The 27,382-nt window shown below is 46.8% G+C and overlaps 1 protein-coding gene across 3 annotated transcripts in view; it reads right to left on the bottom strand.

The window, feature by feature from the left end:
• Nucleotides 1–27,382, bottom strand: part of LOC135917526 (protein NDNF-like) — a 254,547-nt gene that overhangs the window by 62,178 nt on the left and 164,987 nt on the right. For all 3 annotated transcript variants that reach the window (XM_065451104.1, XM_065451106.1, XM_070523681.1), the window contains one exon: nucleotides 1,981–2,199. In XM_065451104.1, coding sequence (XP_065307176.1) covers nucleotides 1,981–2,189 — 209 coding nt within the window. In that variant the 5' untranslated portion in view covers nucleotides 2,190–2,199. The remainder of the gene's footprint in view (nucleotides 1–1,980; nucleotides 2,200–27,382) is intronic.

Raw genomic sequence — 27,382 nt, 5'->3', positions numbered from 1 at the left:
CATTCTCGGGAATGTTTAATAGCCCGTAATAAAATCGTTATTATTTTCTTTATTAAATGTTCGTGCAAGCCGCCCCTGGTCTCGAAAAGATCGGAAGCGATACTCCAAAGGCTGCGACCAGCTCCTGCACACGAAGGACATGCATCAGCGATGCGTGGCAATGTGCAGTCTAGAGTTTAGGACATCACGAAGTCGAAAATAAAGTACTAATTTTATTCGATTGAATGACTAAGCTTAACGCCCCAAAACAATACGGACGCTACGAGATATGTCGTATTGGAGTACTCTAGATTAATTTTTATCGCCGGGGTTCTTTTAAACGTGCACCTATATTATATCCATAGCCCGGCGCTTTTGGCGCTAGCCAGAGTGCTCCTGGTGGAATGTAGACGCTGCGGCCGGGAATCGGACCTGTGACGTCGTTCTCATGCGAATGCCATAGCCAGTCGGTGAGTGTATTGTATATATATATATATATATATATATATATATATATATATATATATATATATATATGTGTGTGTGTGTGTGTGTGTGTGTGTGTGTGTGTGTGTTTCGTCATTGGCCTGAGCGGCACCTAGCCTACGCAGCATCCAGGACCGGTTGGTCCGATGTGGTGGATGATCCGGATAGACTATCATTCAGGAGGAAAATGAATCATTATACCGGCCCTTAACAAAAAAGCAACGACGATTGGGTAATGCATTATGTAAGCGACGGCACACTTTGCCTTCTGATTGTGCGGAATCGTTGAATAGCGACCGAACAACGCATGGCGCGCTTTCATATGTACAACATTTGCCTCCTTAAATGGCTCTAAATTTCCACCGCGAAGTGTGCACTGTTGGTTACGCAAGGGTCACAGAAACGTTTCGTCATAACTACTGAAAAGCGTTGGAGAAACCCTTTTCCTTTAGCTTCAGGCACTGGGAAACTGGCTGGCCTTAATGTATGACCGTCTAATTTCCCACCTAAATCCCGAACTGCCTCGCATTGAAGTGATCTGTGTGACTTAGTCTAGATGTGAGCCATATTCATTATACTGTATTAACGAAAGTAAGACGAAAGTCGCACAGTTTGGTCTTTCTGTAGAAATACACAGAAAAGACAAAGTGAACCTAAACGCCTACACCTGTTGAGACTAGAAGCGTTACTCTTAGCTGCAGTGAGCGGCCGTGCTGCACGAACTGCTGTTTAGTACAGCACGGTTGCCTGCGCAGGGACATGCTCATCCCTGAAGTGGACATTGTGTGCTAGCACTGCGCGAAATCTGCGTCTACAGTTCTAATATTCTTTCGACGGCCTGACATGCACAGTGAATAAAATTCGACCTGCTGAAGTGCTTCGCGTTTAGATTAACTGCATAACTGGTGTAGTGCGGAATCATCTTACTCCACACACAGGTTTCAGGCTCATGCAGGCTCACTTTTTTTCTGTAATATCTTTCTGTACAAAACTGTAAACTGCAAGGAGTATTGAAATGTTAATTGTCGTTTCCAAGTCACAGAGAGCGTGATAAAAGAAGCCCTGCACATATATGCTATCACAGGGAACTGAAAACGTTCCGCCGGCTAAGTGCATCATGCATTGTTGTAAATATGGAGAAAGGAAAAAAAAAAACGAACAGCTCGCACCTCTTAAACACGAATTTATTTAACTAAAAGAGCTAGCTGATAGCGTAACATCCATTAGTGACACCTTGCATGGGTATTAGATACGCTGTAGTTGAGAGCTCAGAATAAATGTTTTATCACTTGAGGCGTGCTGTGCACTGAAAGATCGGCGCTCGAACGTCGTTGCATTAAAGCCTCGCAGGAGTGCGTTCGCCGGCCACCGCCAGGAAGGATACGCTGGGCTCCTCTAGGTTGCTTTTGTCACCACCGCCACGTGGGGGTTAGCACTTGCTTCCGCCAAGCACGCAATGGAACGTTTGACAGGGGCCGCCACGTAGGGACAAACTGAAGTTGCAGGCACGCATACCTTCTTATTTGATCCTTGAAGACGAACACGTTGACCTCGCCGTTCTCAGGTACCACGTTGTTGTCGTAGAAAAGCTCGGGCCTGTGCTTAGCGAAGTGGAAGGGCCTCTGCGACTCTGGCCTGGACGGCGACGATGGCCGCCGCAGGTCCACCGCCACGGCAGCCTCTCCACGCAGCAGAAGGCACACCAGCAGCGCCAGCCACGGCATGGCTTGAGCGCTGCCAAGGAAAGGCAAAAAACGGGAATTAGACGCGTTCAGCTGCACGCACGAACTGCGAGAAAGCTGTGAGCGTCATTCGCCAGGGCACGCAACCACGAAGAGGTTATACCATTCCGAATCGGATGGTCCGACGACGCCTCGTGTGATGACTGTCGCAGCGAGGAGACTCTTCAACACCTTCTCTGTGACTTTCCTCGCTACACTTTACAGAGACGATAGCCCGCAATCGCGATAGCGCGCTTTGACCAAAGACCTCTAACAGAGGAACTTATTTTAGAATGCCGACATCAGAAGCCATCGCAGCGGAGGGCGACGAGGGCACTGCTGCAGTTTTTAAGGGCAACAGAATTGGACAAGCGGCTGTAGCCTGAACAGATGTTTACAGTGCTACAAATGGTACTGTGCTGTGCGGTGACGATATGCGGTCACAGTGACCGACTGTGATTGTATGTCTATGCTCCTTTCTTTATCTCTGCTTTGCTATCACTTTACCTCCCCCTCCCCTCTCTCCCCCGCGTAGGGTAGCAAACCAGATCGTCCCATCTGGTTAACCTCCCTGCCTTTCCCCTTTCTTCTGTCTCTCTCTCTTGCCCTAGGAGTGTTCGTACCAGCAGGTGTCGGCCACTCGCGATGTTGTACACATTAGCGAAGGCCATCGGCCAAGGATTTACAGCTATTGCCAAGAAAAAAAGATTTGTGAATTCAGCACCAGATTCTTGGAGCGCAACCTATTTCGATGAAGCGACGGTACAGTTTCTGCATCTTTCTTTTCACCATCAATCAGAGAAGGCAGCGCCCTTAGTCAAGACCGCCTACAATTAACTATAGTTATAGTCACCCTCCCTCTTTTTTTTTATTCTCCTCTTGGCCCCGCGTTCTCGATTGACTGTCATATAATCGGCCCTTTGCTGGTTCAAGATCTCGCGACAGGCAATTCCTCCCGCAGCACAAGAATCGAGGCTACACTAAAATCTAAATACTTTACATACATTACTAGCAACTGGAAGTGCCTATGTAACTTTGGAGAAATAATACGTACTGCCTTTCATAACATAAGCAATTTGACTGGTTGCTTAATACTCGCACAATAGTTTATCATGCAGTTTACCTAGGTGCGATTGCGCAACCTAAAGAATGTGCGGCTACGATACAAGGTATAGCCCTTATGGTAAACAAAACTGCGAAGAGAAACAAAGCGCTACCAGCACAATAGCTGATGTGCCGGGAGCGTATGCGGAGGCCAGCAACAATTCTGCAACAAGGTTGTTTACGAGTAACAGGTGAAAATGCAACCTATAATTCATTACGAACACCGCGAAACAAACGAGTAGGGTACAGGAAGAATAGACGAGACAGCGCTAGCCTTCTAGCTGAAGATACGCTGTCCATGTGTTCTTGCTTACCGTCTTTGTCTGTTTCGTGCTGTTGCTAATTTCCTACCAACTGGTCCATTTATTTCTCCGTCCTCGTCGCATCCGATAAGCACTAATATTGAGCGAATCCCCGTGCTACTTAGAACGACTCCGTTTTCTTTTTCGTAACGCCGTATAAGGTGGGAGGCTGCTGCTACAAGGCAGGCGCAATGTCTCGCACCGTACATGGTCAAACCGAGAACAGCGCACCCCTGGAGGTCTAAAAGTGCTTCTGCACGGCGGTGCACTCTCGGAGCTGAAGTGACGGACTAACAACGTTGATGACGTCACGTGAGGGCTCACGATGTCGGCCGCTGTGACGGGCCTGCGTCAACTACGGCACGACGTCGCCAGGGCAGAAGACGCGCCGCGAGCATTCTGTTTGAAGACCTACGAGCGGAGGCCCATTTCGACTGTCGCGCGCGCGGTGACATACCGCCGGCAGCAGCTTCCGGCAGCAGCGCTATCTAGCGCGTGGACTGGTCGCCCATACCGGTTTCGATATCGCAAGCGCCCGCGAGAGCCGTGCTGCTTTTGCCAGAGCGGCTGGAATTCTTGAATCCTGAGAATCGTGACCTTTTTGCCCGAGAAAAGCGGTGCCGACCTCAGCGCGAGCAACGGGAAGCGCGTTCCCGCGTTTCAAGTCGCGGCCCCACATGGATGACATGCACGCTCGGCGGCCGCGCGCTTTTCTCGACGGGACCGTCCAGGCCGCCCCCATCATTTCCATTTCAGCGATCTCCTGTCATATTCGTCTCTCACTGCATTGTTCGCCGACGTTACGAGCCAGAATAATTATGTCCATCGCGATATATTTTCTCTCGTACTTCAATACCGTTAAGCGCAGCCCATTTATTTACTTCTCGAGGTCAACGCGCAAGATGTCTATTGCACAAGATTAATGTCTGAGCGTGGAGGGGGTACCTATGGGAAAGGAAAAGGAAAAAACGCACCTACTTGCACCCTTTATCATAGGTCGCGTCTTAACTATACAATAAATGTGCTGTCGCCTAAACAAGGCTGCGCGTATTCCCTGCTGAGTACTGAGTTTCTTAAGGTCGTACTGATTGCGTGACGGGCATAACAATCGTTGCCAACTTCTTTGCCTTTATGCACATGTGTTGTTTACTGTTTTTTGTGCATCTCCTCTTCCTATCTCTTCAGAACATCTCCATAGTACACTGTGACCCGCACTAAAGAGTGCAGGCATAGTTAAAATTCTAGGACGAAGCTTTAGTGCGCATCTTTCGCAGCTCTCGGCAGGGAAGTGTTCTATGCCCCTCGCAAATTAACATGGCTATACCTATTCTCCCGCCGTCTTTAGGCCGTACTGCCGCTCAATGGTACTACTGAAGAAGCCTTTATTGAAGGCACATTGCGCTATTGCCTACCGGTGCGCTTCAGAGATTATCACCAGCCAACAAGAGGATTCCGGAAGCCGCGCGGAACAACTGCCTGCGGATTTGCCTGGGCCTCCCGAAGGGCTCTTCAGCGTCAGGAACAGTAGCGGAAGCAGGATGTCAGCCGCTAGATGTCATCGCTTCCCAAGAAACAATGAGTACCCATCTTCGGCAAATGCTTCAAGGGAAGAAGCACTTCATGCATGTACCGCGTCCATGTAACCCACAGTAAGTCTGGCTTTGACCAAGCTGTGCAGATCTTGCACCTTCCTCCGATTATTCAGCCACAGAAGTTACTGCCTCCGACTTTTCCTCCCTGGACACTTTCGCCTCTAGATATAAACTAGCCTGTACTCGGTGTAAATGGGACAAAGAGTCGCATGCCACAGGCCGCGATGCAGCAGATCACTCTCCTCTACTTAGCCGAGAAATATACTTAGCACACCCACATCTACACTGGTGCCTCAACCACTCGGGAGACTTCCTCCTGTGGTCTTTATGAGGCCTCAACAAGACAAATGCTTTCTTATCAGCTGCAGCGGAGGACATCCTCAACGACAGTAGAGTTTCACGGCATCAAAGAAGCTGTCCTCTATATATTGCGCCGAGCGCCTGATCAATGGGTGATTTTTAATTACTCTAAAGGAGCACTACAAACACTGTGCAGTCTATTAAAAATACCAATCATAAGCCTGTTTTTTTTTCGACATTGCGTACTTGCATCACTTGGCCATTCCATCAGGCCACTGTATCAAATTTCAGTGGATACCTGCTCATTGTGGTATTCTAGCCAACGAAAAAGCAGATGAAGCGGCACGCAAAGGCCTTCAACACCAAAACTATAAGCGGATTTATTTCACTAGATCTGACGCTTCCCAACTAGCTAAAAGATTTGCTTCTGAAGAAAAGGACGGGCTGAGGAGCTTGTCGACCCAACATTACCCTTTCCTTTACTCAATCGACCCAAATCTCAGATCCAGACTCCCATCCAACATTTCTCACCATTTGGAAACTCTATATCATTGTCTTCGCCTGAAACTCCGCCTATGGAAACGGCTTACGATAGCGCTTCGGTCAAGTGACAAGTCCACATTGCAACAACTGTGGCTCAAGAAGAAGAAGTATTTTAATGATAGGAAAATGTAGAGAGGTCGGCCGGACAATGGAGCATCTGGCCTGCTACTCTACGTAAGGGAGGGGGAAGAGGGGAAGAAAAGGGGTCACAATGAGGGATGATAATGGGAGGAACGAGGTGAATGACATATTACACAACTGGTATCACAGGCGTGAGTCCAGGCCCGTGTCACCTAGGAAACGTGAAAGTGCACGCATTGTCTCTGTCGTCTGCCAACTCTGTGGCCACGCGCCTAACTGTGGCTCAATTGAACTATGGAGCATATCCTGTTCGATTGTAGAACGCATGCCGACGAGCGTGCGTTCTATGAACATTGCATGCATTCGCTTACATACAGACCTTTGTCATTTGATTGTGTCTTAGGCTCTTTAGCCTGCCTCACACAACAGAGGTGTGCGATAAACTTTTTTATTCACATGCTTAGAAAACATTGGCCAACTCGACCAACTTTAGTTCTACTCTGTCACCCTCATGCACCTTTCACGCAGCGAATTCTGGCACCTCAATGTAGGATGGTGCATACACTGAAATACTTTACCATAGCACGCCATTGCCCATGAGTCAGAAAACTCAGTGCCCATATTTTAATATTTATTCATTTTTTTGCGCCTCTCTCCTTCTTTATTTCTCTACCCAATTCCTTTCCCCACGTAGAGTAGCAAGCCAGCGATATCTGTACGCCGGTTAACATCTGTGCCTTTCATTAAACGGCCTTGTATATATATATATATATATATATATATATATATATATATATATATATATATATATATATATATATATATATATATATATACATATATATATATATATATATATATATATATATATATATATATATATAGGCCGTCGTACACGCGAACATCTCCATCTATGCAAATACCTTCAATTGGGTGGCGGTCATCAAGACTCCTGCCCCGCAGTAATATCAAAGTGGCCGGACACTTTCTGCCATTCAGGCTCACTTGTGAGCGCTCGTCAAGCCACTCGTCACTTATGTGTATGACACAAGTTTCGACGCAGCGCTCTCCCTGTCCTGTTCTCTTTTACTCTCTGAATTTTTGTTTTTTCAGAAGCGCTAGAAGTGCATTAGTCATCAGACATCCAATTAGCCCAGCTTCCGCTGTAAGTAGTGTCGACGAAACCGGCTGGTTCCGCAGGGCGCATGTGGCGGAATTCAAAGCGATGGAAGGGAGCACAGATCTCTGATTTCGTCATTTAAGTGCTCTTTGGAGCTTCTACATTAGGGGCACGTGAGCTTGATCCGTATGCGAGGGCATCAGCTTCGTAATTTCCAGCGATCCCAGTGTGAGAGGGAATCCACTGAAACTTCAATGTGAGGCCTTTGTGGAAGTCTCACAAATGATAGTGACTTTGTGTATGAAATTGCTAGACGATAAAGCACGGCATAATCGTTGCAATGCAGGCTTTGGGTCCATGAAGAGTCCGTAAGGTTTGAAGGGGAGTTTAGTGGCTAACTTCTAACGTCTGCTTTTATAGAAGCTGTAAAAGTTAATCGTACTAACAATGAAAATACTTCTTGTTACTTTTGCACACTAAACCCATAAGACAAGAGGCACCCCACCTGGCCTCTCCCCCCTTTCTTTTAAATAATAAAAAAAATAGGAAAGTGGAGGGCAGCCGCTTTCTTTGCGATCGTTCTGTCCTTCTTCTTTGTTCTTTTGACCTGTATATTTTCTTTTTGGTGAGCTTATGTTCAGAAGTCACGATAAGATACTAGTGTTCCGCTTAGTGAAGCTTGACTAATAGTTGACCCGTTACAAGTGCACTGACTTCTCGAGGATATGCCCATCAATTATTTCTCTCTCTGTTCTCTTCAAGAAACGACAGCACAGCGCCTATCGCTTGATTTATTATCGAAGGCGTTTCCTGCAAAAACCTTCGAAGCATATTAGCCTTCCGGTCAGCGAGTTATGTAGGCCGAGATTAATCTAGCCGGAAATAATAAATGGAAAAGTCACAAACATGCACGAGCCGAAAGAACTTGGCGCTAACCTAGAAACTATTCATGAATATTAACGCTTAAGGTGGTTAACTCCGGCTCTCATATGGATGGATGAATGCAACTAATGCCAGAAAGGTTGCACGTTTCATTTCAGGCGACTGACCACAACGAGACCACTTGACTTGCAAAAACGCAGCGCGGTGTCTGCGGCGTTCTTCCACTCTACCGTCCACATCGTTCTGTTGTGCGGAAAGACGAGATAGAAAAAAAAGGAAAGTAAAGCAAAAACAACAACAACAACAACAAAAAAAAAAAGCCCGAGGAGGGGGCGTGTTGGAGTCTGAGAGGCCAGCATGCGTGTCTCCAAATATGTAGGCGTGGTTCCCTTGAGCGCGCGTGTCTTGCGTCTCAAGGCGCGTTGCGGTAGCGCGGTCAAGAAACCGGAGAAGAACAAGCTTAACGGGATCCTGCAACGGACTTTTGCCGAAGCAGCTGTTTTTGCGCTGTTCTTTCACTTTCCTTCCCCTCTGATCAACGCCAGGTCGGATGAGGACCGCTGCAACGGACGCAGCACCCGCAATACTCTGGGAGTCATACGGACTGAAGCGGCACATGAGTTCGTTATTGAACGTGCTGCGCTCGCCGCACTCCGAACGAGTACCAGCCGTGGAATTTATATGCATACCTTTAACGACGCAGCAGATGCTATAGTGCGTAGATATGCGTACAGGATACGGATGACAGCCAGAGAGAGAGAGAGAGAGAGACGGATAATAGAAAAAAAAAGTGCATACGTATGCGTTGAACAGAGTAGCATCCACTTTGCTGCCCTGCGCTCAGGGGAGTGAAAAAGAGACAAATTGTACCAGAGAGAAAGATAAAATTGTGGGACGTCCCGAAGCTGCCCATGCAGTGGTTTACGAGGGACGCCGCAATGGAAGGCTCCGGATTAATGTCGACCGATTTGCACTTTCACGAGCACGCAAGATACGATACGCGAGCATGTTCGCGTTCCGGCTCCTTCGGAAACGCGCTAAGCAGCGCAAAGCCACAGCCAGCGCGCCGCAGCCAGATGACGGCCGGCAGGTGCGCACGCGCGTGCATGGGGAACCGTACTCTACGCCTCAACTCTACGAGAGGACCGTGTTTTACTCGAGCGGGTCAATGGGGCTCAAGGACTGGACCACTTGCTGAACAGAGTTCTGGCCGAGTGTTCTGCTCGGACAGAGCAGAGGTGTTTTAATTATTAGGCGCGCCTGTACTTAAGGCGCCATGCGAATGGGTCGCATATGCTATAGCGCTCTGTGGTTGGCTAAATTTAAGGAACCCGAACTCCGGACACATAAAGAACAGAAAAGGAAACAGGTGCTGCGTGATAAAGAAAAGAAATCCAAGCTTCGTGGCTCCAGGATCGGCAAGTTGAAGCTTATTGCTATCGCGTGCGCAAAAAAATAGAGGCAGAACAGCAGGAATGCTTATCGCTTTCGCGACGCATTTTCCGTAACGAGCGCTTACAGGACAAAGCTATGGGCAACCAGCGCTGAAGCTTCGCGTGCCGACAGCAGCGCCGTAACACACAGCCTAGCGAGCGGTAGACACAGTTTCCAGTAGCACACGCAGTGATTTCGTGTCAGCAAATTCACCGATTGTCTTGAGTCACACTTTTCACGGCTCCTCAAACGGCAGGGAACCGACGTGCTAGGACGTAGCAGCGCATGCGCTCTACGCAGCGCGCATGGCCATGGACAGAACTTGGCTGGCCGCATCGGGCTAGACAAACATTGATACAGGCGCACGTTTCTTATCGCCAAATATGTCGTGCCATCTTCGTAGCCTCCCTATCGGACGGTTTCAGCATATTTTAGTAACGCATGAAAAATGTCGTAGCGCCTCCTGGCCAGCGCTGGTTCCCCATTGCGTGCGCAAATAAAATAAAGTTCTCGTCTGTTGTATCCTTCACTGTTAACCAATTTCTGTCTTCTGCCTATAACTGACATCTTTACATGTTTTACGGCTGTGAGCGCGTGAGTTGTAGGCCGCGTTGCACCCTTAAGGACACTTATTGGTATAAATCGGTTTTTCCTTTAGGGTCTTGAAATATTATGCACTATTTCTTCACGTTCTTCATGTTACGAGCAGAAACCAAAAATCGTGCCTGGTGCGCATATCTCAGCCCGAACAGCTGCAAGCTACGCACGGTTTCAAAAACCTCAAGTCAGGGCAAGTATCGTCATACAAGTGCGCACACAAACTTACCTCAAATATTTATATACCAGCAAACGTGCCAACCGTGTGCCGTTTTCAGAGCAATTGTGCGACACCTCGCCTCTTCGCGTAGTGTCTACTATAGCGGTGAACGTATATATATCTTCTCAATGATAGCATCGAAAGAGTCATTTCAAGTTAGGCGAAGGCGGTCCTCTGGTGTACGCCAAGGCAACTTAGGCGCGGTGTCGAGAAAGTGTCTCCTACTATTTGTTAATTTTGTCTGACAGGCTCTTTACGAAATCCCGCTTCTCTATATATGCGTAAAGCTTTGTCTATATTTTACGGCTATGGGTATGTGCAAGCGCGCTTCTCCTGTGACATATTTCATTACACCGCGCGAACATCACTGAGATCTGCTAAGTGCAGCAGATGAAGACACTCCCCCATTTTGCATTATGAGCGCACGCTGGAACATTCGCCTTATATTACTGTGACATCCATTAAAGGTTCGAAACTGGGCTTGCTGCGTCCGTGCATCCTTTCCGGCTCGTTACCTGTCAGGCCGCCTGTACATCCTCTGCTTAAGCTTCTCCATGTGTGGAGGAAAAAGCAAAGTTTCCCACTGGGGATTGAACACGCACACGCCTTCTTGCATCTGTTGAATGTGCAGTTGAGAGTCGGACGCGCTGGCACCGCTGCGCTTCTTCGGCGCTTCGTAACTTGTGCGTTCCTTCTGCACACACACACACACACTGGGGATTGAACACGCACACGCCTTCTTGCATCTGTTGAATGTGCAGTTGAGAGTCGGACGCGCTGGCGCCACTGCGCTTATTCGGCGCTTCGTAACTTGTGCGTTCCTTCTGCACACACGCACACACACACGCACACACGCACACACGCACGCACGCGCGCACACACACACACACGCACGCACGCACACGCACACACGCACACGCACGCACACGCACACACGCACACGCACACGCACACACACACAGACACACACACACACACACACACACACACACACACACACACACACACACACACACACACACACACACACACACAAAAGAGTGACCGCTTCACTATTTCGATCTCTATTTCGGAGGCCACAGCAGGCAATATTTTAGCGGACGAAGACAGTGTCGGCCACTTCGCAACGTAACTGTTCATGAGAAGGCAGCAGTGTGCGCTGTGTAAGGCACGCCGCTATGACAGTAAATAAGGTCGAAACCTGGTGAATCGCTGAAGTCTGCCTTCGATATTTGCGCGTGGTACACTCTTTTCGAATGTATATTGCAGAGTCCGGAACTCTCGTTTCGATTCTCGGCGTACGTATTAGCCGTAGAATAGAGCGCCATGAAAGATTTATGTTGATTTGAACCCAAATATCGCGCATCTAACTTCATGTTTCAAGTCATGGATTTTTCAATATTTTCATTCATTTGGGTTCTTTTCGCGTAGGAAACGTCTTAATGTAGTACAGGAAAAGGTTAGTTGATTTTCAACTCTAATGCGTCAAATAAAAAAAAAAACTTTACAACCGGTCAAGTATCATCGATCGGCTAGACGTGGCCACTGTCTCTGACAAGCACAGAGAGATAGGGGCGAGAGAGGGTGGCCTCAAGGAAAGGTAACCTGGTGCCGCCATCTATGCGCTTTTCTTAAGTTGCACCATATGACACCGTGTAAACGCCGCATGATATGGAACGTTCGGCTCATCTTGAACGTGGCTTGGCCTAAAATGTGGCGGTGAAAACACACGTAGACCTTTTTTAGAGCCAGCTTTCCATAAGCAGTCTTGGCTCTCCCACAACACACCCCACAATAATGTGCACTTGCAACAAATATCAGGTGAAAAACAAGAAAAGGAAAATGTACTATTGAATCCGGCGCACAAAGAGTGAAGACCTTGTCGCTTTTTCTTCAAGTTAAGCGATCCGAAGCAACTATTGGCATTTGATGTCACTGATATTACCTAACGCCACTGCTCATATTCTACTTATTTTTATAAGGACACAGAAAAAGCAACAACTCTCACGTTGTTTCAGTTTTAGTAAGGAACCACGGTAGGAACTAACTAAACTGTCGTGAGAGATGCAACAATTAACTGATCGCCAGACGCGTTGTCAAGTTGTTTCAGCTATATGAAAATGCATGGAGCAGCTCGGCAGCGCCAGTTTGTCTTAGAGGTTATCGTCGGGAACACTATATAACTTAGGGAACCCGATATTCGCTTTTATGTGAAACCCTTCTGTCTCTTAGTATCTGAGAATTTTTTTACGCGATAGCGTTAAGGGCTCCGTGTCGCAGAAAATCCAGTGTCGGTGTCGGCGGAGTTGTCCGTGTGCGAAAATTTCCGTTACATTTAGGTATATGTGTATGCCACGCCTTCCTAATGACATGCAGTATATGCGGGTTATATTGCCACACCATATTATCGCTAAAGTTGCTCATACCTTGTCTTACATTCTCGACAAAGTTATTCCTCGGAATTTTGAGAATTACAGCCCACAAAGAAATGTCATGAAACAAAACACCGACAGCGCATGCCTTTTATGTTAAATCTTCTGAGACTGAAATATTAAATGTGCGAAACAATAACAGGAACCTGAAAATGATGTAATTTCTTTTTTGGCGCGGCTGTACACAACTTCCGGGATCGGCCCACGCAAGAGACCGCGTTTCTACCAGAAAGCTCGCCTTCGTGCGTAGCGTTCGCCGCCAACGTTTCCCGACAAACATTAGGGTTACATAAGTTGCAGTTGCCGGGAAGCGTGAAAAGCCGTCACGGACCTTTGAATGCCATCGCCTTCCACTCTTAAATGAGAAGCTTACGCGTCCTCCAAGTCTTTGTCTTGCTTGCTCAAAGTAAATCAAGAATGCGGCTGACAGACGGAGTAGCACACTGTGGTATAAAGGTTATAAACAGGGATAAGGTCTCTCAGAAAGGCTGGCCAACGTTTCGACAGTAGGGCTTTGACGAAGATAGGTCCTCTTATTGAAACGTTAGCCAGCCTTTTTGAGGCACCTTATCCCTGTTTATAACCTTTCCTCAAAGTATAATATTTTCATTTTGAAACAACTTATTGCGGTTGCTTTAGGTGCTTAACATGAAAGCTCTTTATACGCTGCACTGTCAGCGGTTTTTACTTGTCGCTTCCGCTCTGCTTGAGGACGAGCTAGCGGGTCACCATATAAATACAAGAACGTCAATAAGAAACCTCTTCACGATGGTGCAATTACCGCAGCGGAGTTTTACCTTGTCCGTAAACGTACTGCCGGTTGCGCAATACCGGATCACCGGACGTGTGTACAGCAGCAACAACGCTGGTAGTAATATTTTTTTGTGTGACGCATCGTGTATACGTAGAGCAGATAAGGCTGCAATGACCTTTCATATTCTGCTTATCTCATCCTGACCCCACCGCCTGCCCTCGCTAGAGGGTTCTGGCGGAAAGATAAAAGAATGTCGTTTATAGTTTCGCACGGTGATGTTGCAATGAATGTACTGCTAATAGAATGTACAAGAATGTCAAGAATGTACTGCGTAATAGATGATCGAGCAGACATTATTAAAATTGTCCGATGGCAGTATTTGAACAGAGGGCCTCTAGCACAGAAGCTCCATATTAAAATCTTTACGCCACGTACGCATGCGTCGACAAGCGACATATAACACCCTTATGAATTTATCGCGGGCAAGCCAGTGCCTTGAGACGCTTGGGGTGTTTCGATTTGGCCACCTCGACAAGCTCAATCGTTTCAATTGGCAGAGATTGTGCGTGTTCACAGCGTCTTCTGCACTTCGAAGAGTATAGATTGCTCTCAAATTTACGACAATGAAGGCATATAAAGCGTACAATAAACGGATCCACAAGAACGTCTGACTCTACAAGAACGAAGATCAGACAAATCCACGTGCTTCCCATCATTCAGGTGGTGGCTCAACGATTGCAGCGGAAGAGCTCTCTCTAGTATATTGTAGGAAATGCTATGCCGAGCACAGACTGGTGTGCGCCTGCTTTTCGCACTGGGCTTTCAACAGATCACTCGATGCTCCTTCTCCTTCCTCTGGATTGAATTGGTGCGGCTCGCTAAGTGCTTGCGCTCGAATTTGCGAGCACCGCTTGATGTGCGTCTGGCTTTCACACTGGCCTTTCAACAAATCACTCGTCGCCCGCGCTAAAGTAGGGCTGCGAGACGAAGCGAGCGTCGGCTAGCGCAGAAGTGGTTTGCGCGAGCTTACCGTGTAAGCACGCAGGAATGCCAGATAACACTCATACAAGCAAAGGGTCAGAAAACCACGCTTTATTTACTTTTACTTTGTGATGCACCTTCATACTGGGTAGCGCCGGGCGATCCATGACTTCCAGCAAACGCAAGAAAGGGTCTTTGCAGCGCACGTGGCCGTTAAACAACTGCCACCACATCCATGTCAGGTGAGACTCCAGCAGCGGTGCAGTTACCCTATACCCACCCCTGACGAGATGGCGCTTCGATTTTAGACACTGACTTTCTATTTTTTGCGTGTGAGCGCCCGTGATGGGGTCCGCAAAGTTCAGGCCGTGGTTGACTGTCTCTCAATGCAGATTGAGGCACGCCCAGTTAGCATCCACTAAATCTGGGGTACAGTTGTATGCGACCCATTCGACGCTGTGAATAATAGTCCCCGGTTGAACATTGGCTGCAGTAATGGGGCCCATCGTCGCCGCGTCTAGTCGGTCGACCTTGAAAAGTTGCCGCTTCCCTCTGGTCGCGCAGACCATGCCGAAGACGCATGGTCCACGATCTGCAACGCCGCCACAATTTCGGCGGCTCGGCGGAACGTTGTCGCCCGTCATCAGGTGCCCTCGATTATGCTTTCGCTTGCCGCGAGGAAGGCACTCGTCAATTTGCGCTATCGTCCCGCGGCCACCGAGCGGAGGTCGCAACAGCAGCTCGTCCTGCACGACCTCACGGGCTGGACTGGAGGAACTGTGTACAGTCCCTCCAGTCGGCGATGGCGGGCTGCTGCTGCCGCCGCCATGTTCCCGAGTTCAACTCGGGAAGGCTTCGCCATGTACGACTTTGGCACGAGTTCGCCCATTAATCAAAAGCTTAGGTGACGCCCCGCGCGAGGCATGCAACCCTTGTGCGCGCCCCCACCCCGCTTGGGCCACGCCAAACTTATTTTTCGGCAACAGCGACGCGGTGCACATGCAGCTGAGAGGCATTAACAATCTTCGCCGAAATGAAACACGCACAACGCACTGTAATCGGTGATGTACTAAGCACCACTATTTGTGAAGCGCCTGCGGCGAACAGCCATGCCACGGCGCTGCGTTGCCATTCCCCTAATGGAAGGGAATTGTCAGATCATTGTGAAGACTGAATTTATCGAGAACAGCACTACAGCGCCCCCGGCGATTGTTCCCGATATGAACTCCCTCGTGCGTGCGACCCTTTAGAATGTATCCGCTTGTAAGTTGTCCTTCACTGTCGCCACTCGCGGCAAAAAGTGAAAAATTTAATAATTCGGTCGATATCCGTCTGCCATCAAAAATTTATAGCATTCAAAACGAAAAAGAGATACCTTAAGAAATAAAATATTGGTTATTTTATTTGTTGTGTCTTAACGCATTCGATTGGCGGAAAGTGTAGGTGCAAGAATGCGCCGCATGCGCCCTGTTCGCATTCGACGGAGGATATAACGATAATGCCCGAAAGAGGGGGCACGCCTTTGACGAGCCCGAGAAAGGCGTTGCAAGCGGCTCACGGAAAGTGTGCAGATAGACAGGCAGACAGTCACCGTATTGCTAAATTGCAATGATACGTCGATAGCAATACACGGCGCTGGCGCGTTTCGTTGCGCAGCCTTCTGCGCTTGAAACGCGGAAGCAGTGATGCCGTGCAGGGAGCGCTCATGTTGTCATACGTGGCTTTTTCTCGACATTTTTTGTTTTGTTTGCCGGCTGTTTTTGCGCCTTGCATGCTACCTCTGTTCACTGACTGCCATCAAGCAAACTCTGGTAAAACTCGTGCGAACGAGAAACTTGGCGCATCCTGCATAGTACCCAGAATACATAATCTGTTCCATTATTTCGTAGCATACACTAGTAGTGGATATGGGACGATAGTCGGTTAGTGATGACCGGTTACCTTTCTTAAATACCGGTAGGACCTTCATAATCCGCCCATCTATTGTTGCAATTATTATTATTATTATTATTATTATTATTATTATTATTATTATTATTATTATTATTATTATTATTATTATTATGTTGGGGGCATGCCCAACAACCTGAACCCTACCGATGAACTCGCATGAGTTGTTGCCGGTAACACCGCCTTCAGTTTTTACTACAGGGTCATTCCATGTCAAGCAAACGAGGTGCTTTAAAGCTATGCGTAATTCCTTTGCGGAGAAATCATGCATGTTTACTTTGGCGGCGGAAAATTAAGCATCTACGAATATTTCTGACGATGAAATAGTTTTGATGCCGAGAGTTCTGTTTGATAATGAAGCATAGAGAAAAGATACGTGTTGCGTGAAAGTTTCGCTAAAATATTCCTCCAACGCGCACCAACACGAAATTTATTTCTGTAATGCACAGTGCACAAACGCTGCCTATAACAAAGTATCTGAATTATTTGGATCGAGGGTATGTGGAAACAATTCGCAGCGGTACTGCAAGAAGACTTTGAACTGACGAATAACAATATTGCGCAGAGTTTCTGCGCATTGAACTCTCAATGGCCGGCGTGACAGCGACTCGATCGCTGCACGTCCTCGCTCTTTGCTGAACAAAATGCGACGGAAAGCTTTTCCTTGTTATTTCTGGCTCCACAATGTATGCCGCTGTTGCCATGTTTGCGTTTCATAGCGCAATAGCGGCCGCGCCGATCATAGTTGCATAATACTCGAGTGAAGTTGCGCTGGTCTCAATGTGTACAGAGCATTGCAAACGCCTGCAATGGGAAAAACCCCTTTGACTCTGCATTTCAGACAAACGCTTTATGTCGAGAGCTTTTATACAAATAGATGGAAGCGGGGAAATCCTTTTGATCCTTTTGGGACATTGCCCTTCCTATAATGTCCCATTGCGACCTTTGAAGAACAAATCCATGAATGAATGAACGAACGAAATAATTAATTAATAAATAATTAATTAATTAGCATACGCAATTTTAGAGATGCCTTTTGTTGAGCTTAAAAGGAAACGTCAGATGTTACCGACTGCTGCGAGCTGATTTTTTGTGCAGACACGCCGTGGTGGAGTAATGGCCGTTGCCTTGCGCTACTAAGCCCAAGGGCGCGGGATCGAATCCCGGCCGTGGCAGCCGCACTTGATTTGAATTCCGGGGTTTTACGTGCCAAAACCACGATTTGATTGTGACGCACGCCGTAGTGGGGAACTCCGGAATAATTTTCTGATATGCTTCTCAACAACAGAATACTTTCAGTAAAAAAGCTTGTTAAATATAAATTTTGATAATGTTTCCGTGCGCCTTTTTATAATGTTTCAGTGTGCGCCTTTTCTGCTTCACCGAATACAATTCGTATATTACAATGCATGCGGTAAATGAATTGATGGAGAAGTTATTAGCGAATGTTTCCTAATTAGTTCGATATGTGTTTCGATTTCTCGCCCTAGTAATGTCTGCCTCTTCGAATAATCCAGCTCAAGGACAAGAATTAGGCATATCTGCCACAGGTGAATTTAAAAAAAATTTCATAAAACTTAAACATGGTCAGCCTGCATATACTCTTCGCGATTAAATGGTTCTCAGCAGCAGAGGTTCGTGTTTGGAATCGAGTTGTACCTAAAATGGGAGACAATACAAAATACAGTTATGTGATGTCTGAGTAAGAGCGATTTATCTAACATTTGGCACAGCTTAAGACATAGTGAACAGCCAGGCTGGACGTCAACAGTTTCTATATGCTCTTCCCGCTAGATTTTCGTTTTTGATTTGCATCTGAGGTGCATGCAACGCGCATTGCTGAGCTCTTCTAAATGATCCAGAATTCGCCCTTCCAAGGTGCTTGCACCTGAGATTAAGCATCGGCCAAGTGTCTCTGCGTAGATATTATGCAATTTTTTAAAATCACCTGTATCAGACAGCCCAATTCTAGTCCTTAAGCTGGTCTACTCGAAGTGGCGGACATTACTTGCATGTGAAATAGAAATGTACAATAAACTAATTAACAAAAAGTCACGAATTAAGTTTTAACTAATTACCTTACGGCACATATTGCAATTTACAAATTGTAGCCGGTGAGACTGCGATGTATATCCATTCGAACATAAATCTGCGGATGACGCCATTATATACATATGCGCCATCAAACCTGCGGTAAAAATGCGCTGTCGTTCCACTTACTCTCTTAACAAAACATTTTTTTAGCCTTGAAGCACAGAAGTAACTGGACCGTGAACACAGTTCCTCTCAAAATTCGGAAATGAGTATCTCGAAACTGGTCTCGTCTTGAGGATTCGTTCCAAGTGAACCCGCGTCGCGAACTTCCCGGGTGCAATTTGTAAATTGCAATATGTGCCGCATGGTAATTGAAACCTGACTAGTGAATTGTTGTGAATTAGTGGACCGCGAATTCTGGCTTTTCGTGTAAATACTCTCTGCCTGTTTGATCAATCCATCTTAAAGATTATAATTGTGCTGTCTGCCAGAGGGGATTTTTTAATATTGGTAAAAGTCTTCGCAGAAACACCTTGTAGTATATTCCAGCAGCACACGGTACGTCACCGTTACAGCATTTATTGATCGATGAAAAATGACTGTACCCTTAAAGGAGCACGAAAATCAACCGTTGCGGGCCGCCACTCTCTCCTTTCATTTTCTCCACCAAAGGAAAAAAATTAATCACACAAAAGATTTTACCATCATTACTACGTCGCCGAGGTCGGAAGCTTCATATTATGCGTTATGCAAGTCAATTTCATGCATTAAGTGCATGCTATGCAGCGAATCAAATAAAGAGATCGAAAAGACATTGTGAATCCTCCATATTCTCTTTCTCATATTAAAAAAACTTACAATAATTTTTTTTAAAATTACATGCTAACAAAGTAGATTTTATATTCGCTAAGGTGTCCACCTTTACTTGGACTGCGGCATTTCATGCCCAAAAACGAGCGAAAACGTAAATTTCTTTCGCAGTTTATCAGTTCATTAGCTGTGAAAGAAAAATAATGATAAATGAAGTACCTAGAATGCGCTCTTGAACAGCTTACAGCATAGAAGTAGTTCACACGAAAGACTTCATTTTTTAATGACAAATATACTGTGAATTTTTTTTATGTGCAGAAGCAAATCAAGATCCAATCAATTTGTGCAAACTTTATGATAGGGAGAGCCTATTTCATGGTGGTCTGGGAAAGGAAAATGTCTTTTAAAACATTAATGCAGCTGCTTTATTGTTCTTTTTTTCCAAGTTCAAGCACCGCTCACGGCAGCAACGTTTTTTCTGGAAAAAATATCCCAATATTTATATCAAACGTCCATTTTCTAGGCACAGCCCTCCCCCCCCCCCGCCCGGCCCCCAAGAAAGAAAGAAAGAAAGAAAGAAAGAAAGAAAGAAAGGAAGAAAGAAAGGAGTAAATTTAAGAGAGAAAGAAAACGCTACTGTTACTATTGTCATCTTTATGAAAGCGAACACGGTAATGCGTGCCAAATAGCCTCATCGGCCACATGTTGCGCGGCACCGCAGCGAGATGGCAAAACAAAGAAACTCGCACTGTTCCTCCTACTGCTTGCACCCCTTTTTGCACGTTTACTTCTTTCTCTTTTGATACTAGACGCCAGCCGAGAAGAACGGCAGAATCTGATGTGGTGGTCATACTACTGTCATACTCTTCGTTTACGCCGACTGCCTCTGAAGCTGCAATAGATGCAGTGCGTCCATATGAAATTCGAATGAAACAGTTATTGTTTGCGGGCGTGGCACAAGAAAGATATAAAGAAAGGAAAGAAAAAGAAAGGAGTGCTCCGCGGACGGGGGCGGAAGCTGCGGAAGGAGTGACACCGCTCTCTCCTTTTGCTTTCGCACCTTGCCACGGTGCCGGGCAACATGTGTGGTCGACGAGGCTATTTGCCCCGCTTTCGCGTGTTCCCTTTCATAAAGATGATGATAGCGCACGTTAGATGGAATTATGCTCTAATATTCCATGATATCAAAATTTCAGACAATAAATGGTGGGTCTTCGCGAATAGGATAGCTCAAGAAGGAACTCGAGATAACAATAGCAATTTAGCCATCACCATTATAGAGTGACTACATCTCTTTCTTTTTATTTTCATTTCAATAAAAAGAAAGTGCCGCCTCTTTTTATGTCCTTTTACCTGTTGCAGAACGCCAAGTTTTGCGCCGCGCAGCCAGATGTAATACATGCACCCGTTACGTGTGTAACGGGTCTCTACACCTGCTACGTCGTTCTGTGTCTGCCAAAAAAAAAAAAACGCGGTCGTGCAGGGACCCGTTATTGAGGCTGATGCACGCCTGCTGGCATTGGCTGCGATGCATTCTTGGCGTACTGACAAATGCAGCACCCGGCAAACTTGGCGAGAGGAAAGGATGCCCGGAACAGTCGAGCCGCAGGTGAAGGGTGCGTCAGAGGAGGAAACCACGGGTCTTGTGCAAGGCCTCAGCACCAGGCTGTCTGCGACGGCGGCCAAAACTGTGCGCGTTCACACGTCTGCGTGCAGGGACGCACGGCGATTCTTGGCAGCCACTTGAGCCCGCGGTGGCAGGTGCGAGACTCCGGGCGGGGTGCCGCTTAAAGGAAAGCAGCAGCAACAACAACGACAACAAAGCCGACAGATGCAAGCGGGTGCGGCGGAAGGCCGCGGCGCCCGTTCGAAGCACCATGCATGCTGGCGTTATGGACCTGTTCCGAGCCTTTCAACACAGAGTGTTTGTGTGTGCGTCCTTCTTATGTTGGCGGGTCGAAGGTGAAAAAAAGGCGGTCTTGCATTTCCTTAGCGCTTCAGTCGCAAGAGCAAAATAAGGCGACAAAGTTGTGTTTTCTCGGAATGAGCCATGCGTCAGGACTTGCGGAATGAACGGCGACAAAATACGATGGCGCGATGCGTATGCATAAAAAAAATATCTGCATACTTCGGCGATTCCTGCGGATTTGAAGTTATTTGCTGCGATAGCAGCATACTCACACGTGAGACACCTCCATGAATTCTCAAACGCCTATATACTTCTCCTTTGCGACGTATACAAAGTCGTTTCGTGTGCTAGAGTATCGCCTACTCCGATATACACGCAGGGACACCACCACCAAATACGTGTCCCTATACGTCTTACATTTATACTGCATCAATCCACAAATTAAATTAATTGTTTTTATTGGTTTTACGTGCCACACCACGATCTGATTATGAGGCATGCCGTACTGGGGGACTCCCGATTAATTTTGGCCTCTTCGAGTTCTTTAACGTGAACCTAAATCTAAGTACACGAGCATTTTCTTTCTTTCATTTTTTTGTTGCATTTCGCCCTCATAGAATTGCGACCACCGCGGCTGGGATCGAGCCCGCGACCTCGACCTCAGCAGCACGACGCCATAGCCACCGACCACGGCGGGTGAATCAAGCGATGCGTCGTTTGGTAAATGAAACACGCCCCAGCTGAAACAGTATTTCCTCCTTTTGAAACCAATAAAAGAACTCTACAAAATGAGTTTCCTATACTAAAGATCCCCCTCAATTTTGCAATAATGTAAATAAGAACTGTGAGCTGGTTTCTACATAACAAATAATTAACGATTACTCATTAATTGTGAATAAACCTGTGCACTTCACACCAGCAAATTATGTGCGGCTTTACCATGGTTAAATCGTTTGTGCCCGAAAATTCTCCGGCGCCATTGGCCAAATACTTCCGTATTTCGCACCCGCTTTTCATAGAGAAGCTTTGTTTCCGTTATTTCTTTGTTAGACGATCAATTTGAAACTGCGTAAAAAAAATTGAAACTACGTAAAAAAAGCTACCAAATTTGTTTGTTGATGTTGCTGTTGTTAATTGAATGATGAGACTCTGGGTAGCGAGGTACAAGGTTGACTTTGACTATGCACTGGGGTAAAATTGAAATGGGCCAAGGACGGCCCGAATAAAATATTACTGCTATAGCTATTTCGAAAACGCTTAATAGATTCGGGCTATGTTTAATAACGTTATATAGCATTTTTAGTCCTGCAGTTGGAAATTACGGTCTTGTCTACGTGTGCTATAACGAAAAGGCTTTGTCAATATACAGTGCTCTGGTGCAGTACCCCACTCCAGCAAAAGTAGTGTTCGGGACGGCCGGACAAGCATGCGGGCCACTTTAATTCATCTCCACGCCAGAACTGCCGGCCGTATGCACAAGCCTTGTACTTTCAGAAGAGCAGGGGGCACTTGTGGCGGCGGACTAAATAGCCGCGTCTTGATTGGCATGTTCTTGTTCTTCGCCATTTTGCAAATAACACATATATGATGGGGTCCTTGTCGAGACCTTGAAGGATACAGTGCCCCGCTGTTAACACGATTGTCAGAAGATAGGAGTCCAAATCCTTGGTCACGTTCCATATATTGCTGCCCAGAACAGAGGCGCTAGTAAAGGACCGTGTTATGGCGGTCTATGCACTGTGCGCAGCTATTAATTAACAAGAGAGAAAGAGAGCTATGACTGCTGAACATTCGAAAGACAGCTCGGAGGGCAAAGTGTAGGCGGGGCACAGCAGAAATCTCTGAAACAGCTCTCTCCTATAGTCACGCCCTTGCGTTCAACCGTAATTGACGACTTTGCTTTTTTATCGCGCTATTTTGCTGCCGTAATTTGTCTTTAGCGTCGGCAGCCAAATCAATGCCATTGATCTGTGCTGGTCACGCTAAAGGGCTTGCAAAGACTGCATCACGATTGTGCGTGTGCAGACTAATCTATCTTGCGCTCGTATATAGTCGTTGGCACGTGCCACTAAGCAGTGCTGTCAGAAATTAAATATGTAACAGCTGTTTGGCAGCTTTCACGTGTAACTTTTGGCAACATGCTTCGGAGGCGCTCTTAGAATACGGTTACCTACAAAGCAAGTGTCAAGCAAGTAGTGACGTGCAGTGGCCATACTCTTCGTTATTGATCGTTAGAAAAACACAAAACACATACTTCTAATTTGCTTCCTGTTTCACTTGGTGCAACCGCTTGCCAGCTATTAAGCATACTCCTCGTAGATTGTTTGGGAGCGCCAAAGCGCGCAGCATGCTATCTACAGCTGCTCCACACAGAACATCAATCAAAACGAAGGACACGTGCCAGGGACGCCTTCTTAGTGATAAGAACGCAACTGACTGCAAAGCGCTATAGTTTTGTGTGTCCTTGACCCGAGATCTGCCGGAGGACAAAGCCAAATAAGGAGAACGTTGTGTGCGTCTCTCAAAATGCGTGTCTCTGAGTGTGAACAGGATCCCTGCTGCTCGAATACCTTGTTTCACTCTTCTTTGGTGTTGCAAAGCGCGGACACTTCAACTTGAAAGCAACATTGCCCTATCTATATTCATTATAACACAGAAGGGACAGATTGGTTGTCACAATTATACTCTTCATCGTTCGTGTCCTCTGCCGCAGTATCTCAATATTATTTCTCCACTAGCAGACCGCCGCATCACCTTGTGTTTTCGCGTGCCTGCTTTCCCATTACACCCAGGATTCGAACTTCAAGTCGATAGACATTAATGGTGCAGTAACAACAGGCTGCTAACACTCGAAATCTTAGAATAGTTAGTTTCTATAGACCGTTTTATTGGTGAGGAGGAACATAGCCTCGAACGAGCGCGCCGCGCCACTCTCCTCCTCGCACTGGTATGTGCGGATCGCCGTTCACTCGCCGTATCGGATCGCCGTATGTGCGGATCGCCGTTCAATTGGCAGTGGTGTCACTGCCAATTAGTGCGATTCTAACGTGTTCCGCCTCTGATTGTTGCGACGTCAGATGACTCAAGGTCAACGGGCCACCGCTGTGCTGTATTCGGCTGCAAAAATAACTTTCTGAAGCGAATGCGAAGGGCACCTTCAGCCGCGGCGACTCCGTGGACTCCGCCGCTGCGGTTACAAACAAGCTTCCGCTTTTGATTGCTAGCATTAACAGAAAGGAGTTGACACCATCAGTTTCGTCGCGTGCATGTTCAGAAGATTTTGTTTCCAGTGAGCGCGTGGCGATGAACTCGGCAACCATGATTAAACTGGGATATGAAAGAACGGTGCGTATTCGAGTCGATCAACTGTAGTGCCAATGTACGAAGTCAACTATTTCTTCATGCATGCACATTGAAGTTATCTTCAAATGTGTTCTAAGATTATCACCCTTGAAAACCAACGTTCTGGTGGAAGTTGACCGGGGACGTATCATGAAAATAGTACACGCCGAGTAAGAAAATGAAGGTGCGTTCTTTATCATTTCGTAAGCAAAGCAATGCCTACCGCGTGGCATTCACCCCTGGTTCACAAGGGCTTTCCTGTGCTTCCGTATCTCGCCAGCAAGCTGTATGGCCGACGCCGTGCATCGCCCGCTGTATTACGTCAGAAAATAAAGTTGCTGTTATAAAGAGTTGTTTTTCGTTTTTCAGCCCTCTAGAGTCGGCGAGGTGCCCTTGCACGGGCACCACTCGGGATCTGAGAGCGCGCATATTCTTTCAACGCGTCGCGTGCGTCTGGTCAATCGCAGTGTATTCGCGGCCACTGTCATCAAGCCGTTTCATTCATGTTAACGTCCCTTCCGGTCGTGTTACGTCACACTTCTTTATTTTGTAAAGCTTGATACCCGGTTTCCAGGTAAACAATGCTCAGAAAATCGTACCGCCAAAGTTTTAGGAGCGCCAAAAGCTACAGCAGAACTTGTTTCCTCGGAGTTTCGCCAGTTACGTGGATTGGGATGTACGCTGGTGCAGTTGCCCCGCTGGCACACGGAGACGTCTCTGATTGTTGTCACCTGAGTGATACCACAAAAGAGCCCAAGGCTAGACATACAATAATAACACGCTGCACATACGTCCCATATCGGCAATGTTCAGACTCCTCTCGCCTCCTATTTCGATCGCGGGCAGATCTGTGGCAGCACCTCTGGGCCCGTCATCGTTCAATATCACGGCTATATCGAAGCTCAAAGCTAAGTGACAACACGCTAAGAAGTTTCCCAATCGCTTTTCACACGTCGTCAACAGCACGTTTGCTGTGCACCCCCCAGCGCGCTACCATATACCAGCATGGCGTAGGAGGATAGACGGCGCTGTGATCGCAAAATGGCGGCGTTCTCAATAAAACGGTCTACACGGGAAAGCGTCTGAAAGGCATCTTTCCAGCTTGGTGCCTGCACGCAAAGCCTTACTTATCAACATTAATAAAGACAACGTTCGAAGTCAGTGTACTTAATTTTTTTTTAGTAGAATCGTTTAGCAAAGCATACTTAGAACAAAGGTTACTACATATGACTTCACACAGTATCGCGAACCTTAGAACAATGGACCAAAAACTTAGGGCACTTGCACAGGGAATATCCCTGTTAGCTCATTTAGCATCCCCGGTAGGCGGTGCCCCTTGAAACCCACATCTCCTTTAAGTTATCCGACGCTTTATGCGTTGAGTAATAAATGATGAACTTTCTCCTCGACACTAAAATTTCAATGCATGTAGAAGCTCATGAGGTGGCACGGCAACTGCATGAAGACGTCATGGCGTCGGGTCCTCCTGGGTGGCAAGGCGAAGTTCCCTGTTCGTTAAGGCGGACTTCAGCTGGTTGCACAGAAATGTGGTTTGAAAAAGCAAAATAATTCAGACCTTCGGAATTATTTTAAGTAGACCAGTGGCTTAAATTTAATATCCCGTGCACAACGAATATCAAAAAATATTTCGAGACACTTGTTCGCGATTTGAGGTTAGGTTCCGCTTCCAGGAAATGCTTTCTGCATAAAACCTAAGCGCTGATATTTAGCAATGCACACGTAGCCACGCAGGGGAGGGTGTTCAACATCCTCTACTAAAATGTCGGCGACACGATTATGAAAGGCACGTGATGATACGGGGTCTAATGGCACCAGACCGCAGGCCTCTTCGCCTCAGGTCCGTGGCCAACAGGTACAGTGCAAAGGCGAGAGCTTATGGCCCTTCAGAAATTTCTCAAATTCAGCACCATTATAGGAAAATATTGATCACAGCTGTATATAATATGTTAGAGTGTACCAATTATAGACACGTAGGCTGACTTAAGAAACAATATATTAGTGCACATCACTCGTTGTGGGCTGGCTGACTTTATATGTATGAGTTTTTGGAGACGGTAGTACATAAACGATAAAACACAGTAAGCGGACACACACACAGCACTGCGTGTGTGTCCTCTTGCTGTGTCCTGTATTATTGCTTTGGTATGGTTCCGTTTCATATTGGAGGTTGTGGCCAAGTACTGCACCAGGGTGGCCAATCCTGCTCTGGTGAGGGAGTGCGTTACCGGTTCTGGTCACCGGGATCAGGCCACACTCCAGGCCTGTTTATGCAATTTTATCAACACGCGGATTTTTTTTAATCCGCGTGGAAAATTGCCGGCACCGGGACTCGAACCACGGACCTGTTACACGCGAGGCGGTTGTTCTACCTCTACGCCACCGCTGTACCTCAAATGCCATACTAATTAGCTGAAGTTGCAACTCTCCTAAGATTTACGTGTTTGTTTTTGTGTTTCTGTTTTTAGCGGCCGGACTGTTTTTATGTAACCTGACTCCGGGCGACTCTATGTGATCTCGAAATAGGTGTATGTGACGTGATTATATGCGTATTTTTGTGACCATTGTTATATTTTTAGGGACTTTATACAGTGCGGCCTTGTTGGAGCCACGGTTAGGTGGCAAAATCGCCTTATACTCATGTATTATAAAACACGAATTTATGATTGCCCTTAATACGTCTTCACAACGGGCAGATAGACCGAACAGAAGGCAAACCTAACATCAGAAGCCGCGGCTATTTTTCTTTTCCTCTATGAATTTGTATACGCAAAGTATGGCTGTATTCACG

Source organism: Dermacentor albipictus, chromosome 1 (assembly GCF_038994185.2).
Source record: "Dermacentor albipictus isolate Rhodes 1998 colony chromosome 1, USDA_Dalb.pri_finalv2, whole genome shotgun sequence".
NCBI classification, from domain to species: domain Eukaryota; kingdom Metazoa; phylum Arthropoda; class Arachnida; order Ixodida; family Ixodidae; genus Dermacentor; species Dermacentor albipictus.
Note: the sequence above shows the minus strand (reverse complement) of the source record. Positions and strands in the feature narration are given on the sequence as shown.